At 35.3% G+C, this 14,334-nt stretch overlaps 1 protein-coding gene across 4 annotated transcripts in view; it reads right to left on the reverse strand.

The window, feature by feature from the left end:
* MGAT4C (MGAT4 family member C) overlaps window positions 1–14,334 on the reverse strand; it is a 719,604-nt gene that overhangs the window by 41,668 nt on the left and 663,602 nt on the right. For all 4 annotated transcript variants that reach the window (XM_034644547.1, XM_034644548.1, XM_034644549.1 and 1 more), the window contains one exon: window positions 1,823–1,872. In XM_034644547.1, coding sequence (XP_034500438.1) covers window positions 1,823–1,872 — 50 coding nt within the window. The remainder of the gene's footprint in view (window positions 1–1,822; window positions 1,873–14,334) is intronic.

A 14,334-nucleotide genomic window follows, 5' to 3' on the forward strand; every position in this document is an offset into this window, starting at 1 on the left:
AGTGATTCTGAAAGGAAATCTTGTCCTTAGTGCTGGCTTGAGGGGAAAAAAAAAAAGAATTCATAACTAGGTAGCCCTCATCACAGGTCTGAAATGTGAATCCATGCTATTTGTTGGATTAAACCGTAAAGCAGAGCATTTAGCTTAAATGTGGTCCTGGGTCGATAGCCTCCTTGCCCCCTGCTAGAAATTGGTAAAAGGAAGTACTCTAAGAATGGAACTCCAGATCTAGCCTCAAAGAATTCCCGTTGATAATATTCCACATGTGTGAGATCGTACTCAAAAACAAAACCACATAAGTAAAATAGAATTTCATAACTGAAAACAAGCAGAAACAACACAGAGTACAATCAGAATCACAAAATTAGAGGTTTGGCTTGAACATTAGAAAAGGAAAGAAGAGACTTGAATCTGTAAAACACTCTAATGGAATTTATTAACACCAAGGTTATAAAAATTAAAAGAATAAAAAGATTAATATAAAATGAGTCACAAATGCAGATTATTGCCATGAACAGGATATAAGGTTCAAAGAAAATGGCATTAAGAAACTGTGAGATGATTTGAAAAACAATTAATGGACATAAAAGATAGAGAAAAATGGAAGAGGCCCATTAAAGGAGATAATGACTGAGTAGATTCAGAATGGCTGAAAAACATCTATTCTCGAGTTCAGGAAGGCCAATAAATCTAAAGTGTGATATAAAAAAAAAATTGTACCGGGGCATCTGGGTGGCTCAGTGGGTTAAGCATCTGACTTCAGGTCAGGTCATGATCTCAGGGTCCTGGTATCATGCCCTGTGTTGGGCTCCCCACTCAGTGGGGAGTCTGCTTGTCCTTCTTCTCTCGCTCTCTTTCTCTCAAATAAATAAAATATTTTTTTAAAAAACTGTATCTGGACGCATCATAACTAGCTTCAGACCACCAAAGATCAAGAGAAGATTTTAAAAGTAGCCAAGGAAAAACACATTACACACCCCGGTATGGCAATGAGGGAGACATTGACTTTCCACTAATAGAATCCAGAAAACAATAGGATAAAATCTTAAATAGTGTCAGAAAAATTACTGACAATCTAGACTCACCCTCCAGGGATATTAATTTTCCAGAATGAGAGCAAAATGCAAATATTTTCAGACCAAAAAAAAAAAAAAAAGAAAAAAAAAAGAAAAAGAAAATAACCTGAATTTTGTTCACTAAAGGAAAATCTAAAGAACATACTTCAAGCAGAGAAATAAAGTTCTGATAAGAAGGGACGGTGAAAAATAAGTGATAAATATGTGAGTAAATATGATAATATTAATTTATAATACAATAATAATAATTTCAACTTTTAAAGTAATAGAGCAAAAATACATACAACGTTTAACACAAAAATCTGGGTGGCTCATGAGAATTAAAATATTCAAATATACTTGTTTTCTGGGAGGGAGTTAAAGATACAAACACGCCAGTGTGTGTGCCCATGTATGTGTGTACATACACTCTGGCAGATACCTTAATAGTATTACTTGTATTAGGATATCTTAATTTTGTTCTACGATCTGGTTTTTCTTCAAGCAGCAATATATTTCCAAGTTTAAATCAAAACATCAAGCTGCATGCTTTGATAAACTCAGAAATTTCCAATAAACGTCCTCTCGGGTTTACTGTGAAAGTAGTAGTAAAAAACAAATTGCTTAACATTAATGAGCAAATATCTTCAATTTAGGCATGAGTAGCTATCCAAAATGATTTGACTTTATGAAATATCTTTGACAATATATATATATGATTTGTACTCCTCTGAATTCTACTGTGAATGACAGATACCCAATCTCACCTTAAGAAAGAAGCTGTCATAATCTGTCCTGTACAGAAAATGTTGATACACTGGAAAAAAGAAAGTCCAGTATTACTAATACAATCCTCCAGTTTATTATTAGTAAAAATAAAATAAAAAATATTCTAGACAATTTGCTATTTCCCATGCGGTTTCATTACGTTCATATTTATTAAATTTTCCAAACTGACAGAAAAAACACATATTTTAACATTTCATATATGTATATCATAGAATATCCCTTTATATTAAGTAAAATTATTTAAAAATCATCAAATGTTTGAAGTATATATTATACAATATAAAGATACATACATTTATTTATCTTTTAGCATTACTCTTGATTTTTTTTCATGATAGTAAATAAATTAGTTATATTTTATAATATTCCATTTAAGCAGAGGATTATTTGCCCTTTGGAAGTAACTTCAGTCCATATTACCTAGCGTTCCTTCACCTAAAAAGTACATAGGCTAGTTTGTTACAAACGTCTATGTTACTGATTTTCCCATCATATATAAAGACTTACAACATTCAAGAGATTGTTTCTGCTACAAAATTATAAATTCATTGCCTGGAACACAGTTTACTACAGCAAGTCTGCCAGGCCATGTAACAAGGATATTCAGAAGAAAACTAGCTATAAGAAAATGAGTACATGGAGAAAAGTCTCTAAAGATAATGTCTTTAAAGTCACATGGGTATTCTTTGAGCAAAGAGAGTTTGAGGAATAAATGTGTTGCTATTTTGCATTACTTTTTTTGACTATACTTAAAAGTACTATTTATATTTAAAAAAATCAGTGCTTCTATTTAGGTACTTCCAAGGAGACAGTAATGTTATTTTCTGGAGTTTGAAAATTCATGTGCTCTTAAAGCATAAGTTTCTCTGTCTCCCCTGATATCTCCATCAGCTTTCTCCATCTCTATTTAGATGTGCTGTGGTCAGCTGCTGTGGTCAACAACACCCTCACCCTCAAACTCACTTCTGTAAGTTTTCCTCCATTTTTAATTCTGTAGCTTCCAAATATGGCAAGACTAGCTGCAATTGGAGATTGATCTTTTAAAATGGTAATAGTCTTCTTGAGATTCTTATTTGAAATAAACTCATTTCTCAATACAGAAGTATTGCCCCTCAATTGTTAGGGGTGGGCAGAAAGAAGGTCGTATTTAAAGAGGCCTCACTCTAGATTCCAGGAAATTTGGTCTGTAGAAGGCTATAACAACAGTAAGTCGAATTCTAGCAAGCATTTGGTTCTTGGCTACAACAGTGCATTAAGACTATGGACTTTATGTTTTTAAACTTATGGATGGAACACATTGATGAAGGGAGTCCAGACACTAGAAGTGGTAATCAGATGATAAGGCAATCATGAAAGAGCTGTACTGGTTTTAGAATTTTATAACATCCTTCAAGACCAGGATGTCTGATAATGTCTTTGAGTGAACTGTGCCTTCTGACTGTCCACTTACTAGTGATATGACCTTATAGTTCAAGACAGGTTTTAACAGACCTAATTTTTTTTACAGTAAGTTGATGAATTTTCTGAAAGGCTGATTAACATTGGAATCTGCTGATTTATCCTTGTATGCATATCACCAACTGAAAACTTAAACATACACTAAAAGAGCAAGATCTGGGCTCATTAGTGGCTTATACAGATTATATTTGGCTGGTAATTGCTTATATATACTGAGGAAAATATCACAGGGGCGTATCTGTACATGAAACAAGATATTCAATAAGGTGAAAGGTAATTAAGCAAAGATAATTTTCTCTGATTGTATTAAGTCATAGTTTTCTTTTTATAAATACTATTTTGACATAAAAATAAGATTGTTATATAAGAATTTATCCTATTTGATAGTCAACATACTAGGTGGCATTTTCAGTTAACTTAAATTATAATATATATGATTTAGTTTATTTACTTTCATTTTGGGGTAATTATCTTCTTTCTGAAGCATTATTATGAACAATAGCTAATTTTATATACTTCTGTTCTTTAATGTGATTAAATATTTTGAATCATGTTACAAATCATTATGTTAGCAAAGAAATTTCAAAGAATTATAAAAATAGTCGATGGAATTATTTTATTATTTTCAACAATTTCCAATATCCAAGCTTCAAATATTCAAATATTTAATATTATAGATATTTAAATGTACAATATATAAGTATACATTTATAAATGTATAATTATTCAGGCTGTCCTAATAATGATAAATTTCTATCATCTTTAAATTTTGTAAATGCAAACTTTGTTTCTGTGTAAAGTTAAAACATATGTTGGAAAAATCTCAAGGTAATGCTAATTGACTAAGCATTGTACAAAGAGATAGTAACCCTAAAAACAATAGAAATTTGTAATGGAGGTGCGCCTGGGTGGCACAGCGGTAAAGTGTCTGCCTTCGGCTCAGGGCGTGATCCCGGCGTTCTGGGATCGAGCCCCACATCAGGCTCTTCTGCTATGAGCCTGCTTCTTCCATCCCACTTGCCCTGCTTGTGCTCCCTCTCTCGCTGGCTGTCTCTATCTCTGTCGAGTAAAGAAATTTGTAATGGTAACGGAAGGATAACAAAATCTTGGCAGATGAAAAATATCTGTACGTTGACTATATTCTGAAAAATACAAAGTCCTTTGTTAATGATATCTATTTGCATACACATTCAACACATCCCTAATTTTTGGATAAATAAATTACTTCAGTAGCATAAATATCAGGTATTACTATACTGTATGCTAAATAATGATAATAAACGTGTACTTTTAGTATTATTCCCAAGCAATTGTCTTCATGAGCACGGGAGCAGCTTCAAAATCAAATCAACCACACTACCTCCTTCAGTGAAATTTACAGCAGATAAGGAACACAAAACATGGGAGAAAACGAAAGACAGAAAAATTACCTTTCTCAAAAAATCTGTGCTCATCTGAATCTTAAATCATGTATTCTTTTCCCTTCATATCATTCTTGATGGGGTTCTTACAGAAAAAAAAAATGGGTTAAAGTGACTGAGCTTCACTGTCAAGAGAAACCTATGGTCAGGGATATATCGAATTCCCAAAGCTTTCATCATTAATATTTTATGAGTCTCACTGATCTGTCCTATCTAGAAGAAAAATTTATCTTTCATTTGTGCAAGCACTGCCTGCCGAGTAATAGATTTCGTCCCTCTAACCTGCTAAGCCGGGTGGCAAAATGCAAACGGCAGCAAAGGTAGGAGGAAGCAAAGTGTTCACTTTATTTCTTTTACTCAAGTCTGGCTGCACTTTCCTGGACTTGCAGAGTCAGCCAAGCAAAGGGAAAGATCTTTGGGGAACTACGAAGAGTTGTCAGCTCTAGGCCAGCATACTTTGGCCTGCACAGGTGAAAGCCCACGTGTTTAAGCTGACTTCTAAAGGAAATGATTAGTTACTGTGTCTTTTTTGTTGTTATCGTTAACTTAAACATTTACAAGAAAGTTTGGTGCCTACAACATTGGGAATTCATTTGCCCAATCGTGAAAATTGCCTCCCCTATAGATGAGATGACCAAATGGCAAATTGATGATCTCTGAGCACTTTGAACTGAAAGGTGGCATGTTTTGCATCTTGGTCTGCTGTAGCTTGCCTCAGCTGAGCTAAGGGATGCCGGGGAGGCTCATCCATGACAGTGGAGCTGAGTACTTCCTGGGCTGTATGCATCCACAGAAAAGTAAAACAGAGAAGGAGGATCCAGGACACCCTGTCACAGTCAAAAACACATTGGGTATCCGCCTGTTAGGTCCACGTAGATCACAGGGCCATCTGGATTCACAGGAAGTGAGTCTGGTTCTCTCATGGGTTTGAAAAGATAATTTCTAAAGAAGTGCATTTAGTGTAAAATTAGGAGAAAAAACAAACAAGCAAGCAAACAAACAAAAATCTCCTGGTTTTGAATGAGTATTTTCCTTTGCTCAAAAAAAACTACATGAAACAACTGTGTTTCTTTTCTTCAGAGCTCTTACCTCAATTTCTAATTACGTATTAACTAGTATGATTATTTAACATCTTTTTGATCTCTTAGAATAAAAATTAGACCCTGCTCATTTTGGTGCACAATGGTATCCCTGGTGTCTTGTACATTGTTGGCAGGCAATAGGTGTTCAGTAAGTTTTTGTTAAAAGATTTGCATATTTTTCATTTTCATCAGTGCCTACTAGCATGTCTTACATAATAATCCTCAATAATGTTTTCGGTGAGAGTAATGATTTATTCAAACTGCAGCCACAGATTATAAATTTACATGAAGTGCTATGTTAGAAATAAGTTGATACTAATTAGTTCAAGATTAATTTCTGGGGCTCAAAGAATTGACCATCTAGTTGAGGGATAAAGTATATGCATAAAAGTTATATAAAATGTGAATTATTAGAGACAAAAACATATTGGGTATAATTATAAATAGGTAGCAGATACACAGAAATGAAGGGCCATTCTTTTTTTTTAAATTTTTAAAAATTTATTTATTTGAGAGAGAGAGCATGAGCAGGGGGGAGGGGCAGAAGGAGAGGGAGAGCAGTCTCCCCTCTGAGCAGGGAGCCCAATGTGGGACTAGATCCCAGGACCATAGGATCATAATCTGAGTCAAAGGCAGATACTCAACCGACTGAGCCACCCAGGTTCCCCATGAAGGGACATTCCCGATAAAGAAAACTATATGAGTAAATACATTGGAATCAAAAGGATATAAACCACAAATCATAAAATGTGTTATTAGGGATTATAGCTTAGAATGACCAACAAGAAAATAACACACTTGTCCTTTTTTTTTTTTTTTAAAGATTTTATTTATTTATGTGACAGACAGCCAGCGAGAGAGAGAACACAGCAGGGGAGTGGGAGGGGAAAGAAGCAGGCTCCCAGCAGAGGAGCCCGATGTGGGACTCGATCCCGGAACACCGGGATCACGCCCTGAGCCGAAGGCAGATGCTTAAGGACTACACTACCCAGGCGCTCCAACACCCTTGTCTTAAGAGCCTACTTCTCTCATTGGTTTGTTTAGTTTTTATAGTAGGAACACACACGATTCCCCTGAACTGAAAGGATTTATATTCAACACTCACACTAATATAATATTGCCAGACCTGTATGAGAATGTTTCTTTTCTCAAACTCCAGCTGGTATCTTGTTTTTATTTGACCTCTCCTTGTGATTTAAACATCTTTTGATATCTTTATTCTCTCTTCTCTAAATATCAGTTCTTTTCTCATACCCCTTTTCCCCAATTTGTTTGCCCAACTCCTTGGCATCCTCATCCAGACTCTACCAATGGGAGTGGAGTAGAGTAAGTTTTAGAGAAATCAAATTAAAAAAGTGTGCTTGAAATAATTTTAAAGGGAAAAAATTATTTGTTGAAGCTACCGGTAGAACAAATCTATTGATGGGTAACAACTAGTCACAATTTTACTCAGCTAGAGAGTATCTACAAATTACTTTTGAGTAATTTTAACTAATTCAGTACTCAGTTAAGTCTTTGTTTTGCCAATAACTCATTAGCCATAAGCTATAGCCATCTTAGTTAAATTTGATGTCCATTTGTGAAAACAAATTATTTTAACAAAAAAATATGCAGTACGTGAAATGAATAATCTATTTGAAACAGTAATATAACAACTAAAAGTTAAATAACCAAATTCAAGATGCTGATTGGGAAAATTTTCTGGACTTCCTTGACTTTAAAATCAAAGTAGTTTTCTTTAAAGCTAATATATCTAATTAAATTTATATCATTTATATATATATAAAAGATTGTTCTTTATACTCCCTAGACCTTGAAAATTCTCTGAACTTGACAATTCCATAATAATGTATCTCTGAAACTACGTAAACTCTTTCACTAATTGTTTTTGCTCGTCTCCATGAAGATTATTTTGTGGCTTTTGTGTAGATATAAGTCATCAGTAATTTCCACATTCTTCTTTTTCTATTCAAAATATCAATCATCTAGATTTAGTTTTTAAATCTATTCACTTTTTTTCTTCGTAATTTCTATTACCTGCAGTAATGCATGGCTTTTTATTCTTAAGGGTCATATTTTACTAAGTTTTTTGTTTTTTGTTTTTTGTTGTTCACTTGTTTGCTTGTTGATTCCTTTTTCTTGGGTTTTTTGGGTTTTTTTAAAATCACTTCTCAACAGTTACACTTTATTCAAAGATCAGTGGAACTTTTTAAAAGTTAGAAGTTTGAAAACTGGGGACTTGGCTAGGCATATATCCCCTAGTGATTTTTTTTCCGTCTATCAGCCTTAAAGCATTTGAAGTTTGAATTAAAAAAAAAATACAAGACAATGTGGACATTCATAGTCTTTCCATTACTACTGAAAAACCTGGAATGTTAAATTCACAAATTCCAAAGAGGAACCACATAGTCAAGCCCAGGAGAAGGGCAGGGAGTTCATTGTGGAGCCTGGGTGGAGGGAGGGGGAGTAACATCTGAAACTACTCTTTTGTAACACAATGGCATATAACAATGACCTTGAAGAAAGGTCATGAATTAAGGGGAGATATTTCCTGCATTTTCTCTTTATAATTTTGGGAGCTTTCTTTTCTACTCCAAGCATCCAGGCTCCGAGTAATACTCCACTTCTCACACTAACTACCCTTTTGGCTTTTCAGTATATCCCTATTTAAGTGATGTCTATTGTCCCTTCAGGCCAATTAGATAAGTGAAAGTGGTAGCCTATTGCCAAAATAAAGTCTGAAAATGCAAATCTGGTCAGATCGCTCTTGACTCGATCCCTTTATTAGTTTCTCATTGTCCATTTGGTTAAGTAAATTTCTTAGCTACATATTTTACTCCCACCAAGAAGTCTATGCCTCAGCCACACTGAAATATCTATTCGCCATTTTCAAACACATTTCATGTGAACTTCTTCGTGCTTCAGTGCTTTTGAACATATATTCCATTTTCCTAGACAAAACTCTGATCAAGTGCCACTCTGTTAGAAGGTCTGTAAGTCCCGCAGTGATGCTGGTCACTCTCTTCTTGAGACTACAATGAAAGGAGTTTGCATCTTACTGCTGACTTTCTGTGAATGTCTATCTTCCTAATGCTGTGAACTCAAGGGCAGAAATCATATCATGTCATTTTTATGTTTGGAACATCATAGACATTCAATAATTGCCAAGTGAAAAATGTAATGAATTAATATAGTGTTCTCTCACTAATTGGAGCTATTCAAAAAAACATTTTAAGGCAATAAAGATTTTTCCAGCAGACACAATTTTGAATTCTATGCACTGCTATTTGAAGAAGTATTTTTGATTTGGCAATTCTTTCTGGACCTTTTAAATAATAGATTGCTATAGATTTACTTAAATGTAAGGACTTCTGAAATCTAGATTTTAACCTACATTGCCTCACTTTGCTTAGTTGTTAACTAAACCTTTGCTTAGATTTTTTTATAAGAGAAAAGAAGCTGTAAATGAAAATATACACTTAATGAACAGTGAATATTTTTATATCTATATATTTTAGCCATTAATAGGATTTTAGGATCTAAATTATCCCCCAGTTGTAATATTCCTTCAAAATAATTGACACATAAATGCTATAATAAATCTGCTAGAAAAACAGTATAATCACGCAAAAAAGCCTCATCCAAAAGATGACAGCTCCCTCTCTGACCATTCCTTTTAGTGGTTTGTGTAAATAGTATAAATCCCTCCAAAATCTGAAAAATATTTGTTTCATGCCAAATAATATGTTCAAATTCTTCTCATAACCTCTTTCAGTAAGAAAAATAAACTTCGTGGTCTACTCATAATGAGAAATATTTTCCCCAGTAGTTTACATAATATTCAATTATACTTGACTTTTTTTTACAACTCAATTATACTTTAAATTTTATACTGTCTTAATCCTGTAAAAATGTTTTATTTATTTATTTATTTTAAAGATTTTATTTATTTATTTGACAGAGAGAGGAAGACAGCCAGTGAGAGAGGGAACACAAGCAGGGGGAGTGGGAGAGGAAGAAGCAGGCTCCCAGCAGAGCAGGGAGCCCAATGCCGGGCTTGATCCCAGAAACCTGGGATCACGGCCTGAGCCGAAGGCAGACACTTAACGACTGAGCCACCCAGGCGCCCCTGTAAAATGTTTTAAGTATATTATCGTCTGGGTGTAAGATAGAGTTCAGTTTCTTTCTTTCGCATTTGGCTGTTGGGTTTTTCTACACAGTTTATTGAAGAAACTGTCCTTTCTCCCTTGTGTATTCTCGGATCCTTTGTCATGAATTAATTGATCATATATGCATGGGTTTATTTCTGGAATCTGTTCCATTAAACTCTTTGTCTATATTTATGCCAATACCATAGTGGTTTAATTACTATACCTTTCTATTCAAGTTTGAAATCAGAAAGCATGAAGCCTCTAGCTTTGTTCTTCTTTCTCAGGATTGATTTGGCTATTCAGGGTTTTTTGTAGTTTCATGCAAATTTTAGGATTATTTGTCCTACTTCTTTGGAAAATGCCATTGGAATTTTGATAAGGATTGCATTGAATCTGTAGATTGCTTTGCTAGTATGGACATTTTGACAACATTGATTCTTCCAATCCATGAGCATGGAATACTTTCCGTTTACTTGCGTCTTCTACAGTTTCTTTTATCACTGTCTTATTGTTTTCAGTGTACAGGTCTTTAATCTCCTTGGTTAAATTTGTACCTAAATATTTTATTCTTTTTTAAAAGAAGATTTTATTTACTCAAAGAGAAAGAGAGCACAAGCCGGGTGGGTTGGGAGGGGCAGAGGGAGAGGGAGAGAGTGAATCTCAAGCAGACTCTGCACTGAGCATGGAGCCCTATGCAGGGCTTGATTTCACGATCCTGAAATCATGACCTGAGCCGAAATCAAGAGTCCTGTGCTAAACTGACTGAGCCACCAAAGTGCCTGGATATTGTATTCTTTTTGATGCAAGTGTAAATGATATTGTTTTCTCTACTTCTCCCTCTGAGAGTTCATTATTAGTGTTTATAAACACAAGAGATTTTTGTGTACTGATTTTGTATCATGCAACTTTACTGAATTTATTTGGAGTTTTTGATGGAGTCTTTAGGGTTTTCTATATACAACAGTATGTTATCTGCATTTTAGTAACAGTTTTACCTCTTTCTTTCCAATTTGGATGTCTTTTATTTATTTTTATTCCCTAATTCCTCTGGCTAGAACTTCCAATACTTTGTTAAAGTGGGCATCCCTGTCTTCTTCCTCATCTTAGAGGAAATGCTTCCAACTTTTTACCATTGAGTACGATGTTAGCTGTGTATCAACAACTTTTTTTTTCAACAACTTTTAATATTATCTTTATTATCTTTCATATTAGAAAGGAGACCACAAGAAATTTGGTAACTTCCCCAAAGCAACATATAAAATATATCTTTTTAGGTTTGATTTAAAATTGCTTCATGATATATAATGTAGAAAAATGTCTCTCTGACATTTTCTATGTAGTCTCACCATGATTTTAATAAAAATACAAGAGTTCAACTCTAACAAAACATGCTTAAGCATAAAAGTTAAAATATTTTATCTTTTAGATGTAAAAACATACTCTGTTTTCAAGTTTTTCCCTCACATTCTTTCCAATTTCATTAATGAACAGTCTTAAGTTTACACAAAGCATTTACAAATATATCCACACTTTCTAGGGACACTGATTTAGAAAAATGTAACACTGCACACAAACATTTTTTTCAATTCATATGCTACCGCGTTCCATTTTCCTGGAAGAATGAACATCTCCTGATGTTCACACAGCCCTTTCTTTGTGGTCTGTTCATCTCTTTGTTCACATGTTTGTTCGTCCCCTTTTGTTCATCCCCTTTTGTTGATCTCTTCTCCCTTCAGAAGGAACCATAATCTTCTTGAGGAGCTGGGTTGAGACAGGCTTTCCAGTTTCCATTCTGCAGGTTGGAAACACCTGTCTCCTCTGTTCTGTTGTGAGAGGTAGATAGTCCATTCCACCTCATCCCTCCCTCCTAAAAGATACATCTATGCTGTAAGGAGCAAACATAGGAAATTTAAAGCTTCAATCTGACGTGGTCTGTAGAGTTGATAAAGGCTACTCTACCTAGTCTTGGTAACCGTAAATGTTTACCTTTTTTTTTTTTTTTTTTGACACAAAGCCACAGTGTGAAGCTTCAATTTAAACTGATTACATGAACTAAAATTGGAAGGGTCTATGTCCTTGGTTCTTGCTTCTCTCACTTGTCCATCCCTGTGTATTATGAGCCCCAGTACAGCAGCCCCTGACAGGACTTGAAAATTTATCATCTCACACTGGCTACCTTAACGATGCAAATCAGTACACTGAAACTGACCAGGGAAGTTGGAGCTGGAGGCCTTACACAGAATGAAACAGAAATAAAGCAAGAAGCAAAAGAATGGATACATGCCTTCTTTGTTCTCAAAGAAGGTGGAGAGGGAAACATGCAAATATGATTTGAATAATTTAATTAGGTATAAAATGAAATGAGGCCTACAGTTTCAGCTTTTCCAAAGGAAGCAGAGATCTCTGGATATGACAGACCTATTTCTAGCTCAAGGCCTACCCATCAGGTGTTTGATACACAGAGGCAAGCCTCTTGACAGATTGACCTCTTTTAAGTCATTTCACTAAGAGAATAAATAATTGCTTTTCCATTACAGCAGTTTTCAAAAGGTTCCATGTCTTTTCATCTATTTCTTTAAAGAAATAAAAGAATACTTAGGTAAAGTTCAAGCAACTTTCACAATTATAAATTATAAAGAAACAGAAATGGCCTATAAAGTTCAAAATCTATCCAGTTGCTGAACTACTCATGCAAAATGCCCATTATAGTTTGTGTCATTGTTGGCTGTTTAATGACATCTTAATACCATACTCATACAACCTAGAGAGTCCAATAAAGTGGAAATAGTTCATTCATATAATTGTAATAAATCACCATTAAAGATAAAGTTCTACCCTAAGAATTAAAATTCTATCAAGCTTTGAATTAGGCAAATGTATGATCTCCTAATTCATAGTTGTTAAAGTAAAAGAAAGAGAATGCAAAATGATTTAAGGAAAGAGATGTAACAGGCCAATTTGTGGCTCAAGTCCTCTCCACCAGATTTTTGATACACAGAAGGAAGCCTTTAGGCAGATTGACCTCTCTTAAGAGATAAGCATTTCTTGCTCAGATTCTGGATCTTCAGAATATTTATTGAAGATTTCATCCCAAAAAGGACTCACTTGCTCTTTCAGAGAAGTGGCTTTAGAAGTGAAATCCTGGGTTTGGAAGAATGACAAGGAAACCTCTTGGCTGACAGACATTTCTCAATGCTACTAGGGAATGGGGTTGCCGAAGAAAGTCTTTCTGTAGAAAGTAATGGAGCAGGGAGAGAAGTACTTCATAAGCTTCCTGGAGGAAGATTGAGGAAGGAAGCGTGTCCTCCTCTCATTAATTTCCCCCACTGTACGATTCCTATATGGGCCTCCAACTTGGTAATGGGATAGAGGAAGAAAGGAGGGTCAGCTGTTTTACTTTCAAGTAAAGAGACAGATAGTGAAGATGCAAATTGCCAAAAGCATCTTGTTGAGTGTTCAGCTAGTCTATTCCATAATATTTTTGCCTCAGCCTTCATTTTGTGTGGCCAACAGACTGCAAAGGCCTTGATCTGACACTAGCCCCTCCAGTAAGGCATGACATTACTGACGAAGGCAAGATAACAGCTTGCATAGTCACAAGCAAATGTAAGTTCCTGCTATGATACCCCAACAGTCCTTGTGATAGAGTCACCTGCACCTTCCAAGGATTTTCCCCTTGTGCACCACTTTGATAAGACCCCCGCAAAGCTTACCAAAACTTCACTCTTTTTGTTTGAATTGACAAATTCGGCCTTAGCATAGGAACCCCAAAGTACTCTACCCACAAACCCTACTAAAGGCATGGTCCCCTGGTCCTGCTGCACCCTCTGTCTGCACCCTTTCTTGACTTCCATTGTGGACCCTAGTGGTATACTGTGTATCTTCTCCAGGACCTCTGAATAATAAACTTCTTTACTTCAGTTCCTTTTTGGTCTTTTGTTGAACCCCAGCTGACCACTTGACACCCCAGGGCTCTACTTAACAAATGAAAATTTAACAAAGGTGCACTACATCTCTAAAGATTCTTTCCACTGGATTCCATTTTAAAGGATTCTGGGCCATCTGTTCTATTGACAGAAGGCATGTAATAGATTATGAGTCTTGCTGGTCATGGTTGATGATCAGAGGCAAAAAAAAGGAGTGAAGTTTCTTGCCATGCAGAGCAAGAGCAGGAGCAGAAGTGGAAGTGCCAATTGGTTAACAGAGAACACAGACCCTGGATCTACAAGTCCTTTCCACTGGACATGTCCCTTACTAACTCAGAGGATTCCCTGGTCCTCTAGGGCTTTTGCCAAATAACAAAAATTGTGTTACCTCTCTGAAATTTGAAATGTAACATCCACTTCAGTTAATTTTGGTCTGCTATGTGTGATCTTTT

Source organism: Ailuropoda melanoleuca, chromosome 15 (genome assembly GCF_002007445.2).
Source record: "Ailuropoda melanoleuca isolate Jingjing chromosome 15, ASM200744v2, whole genome shotgun sequence".
In the NCBI taxonomy this organism is placed as follows: Eukaryota; Metazoa; Chordata; class Mammalia; order Carnivora; family Ursidae; genus Ailuropoda; species Ailuropoda melanoleuca.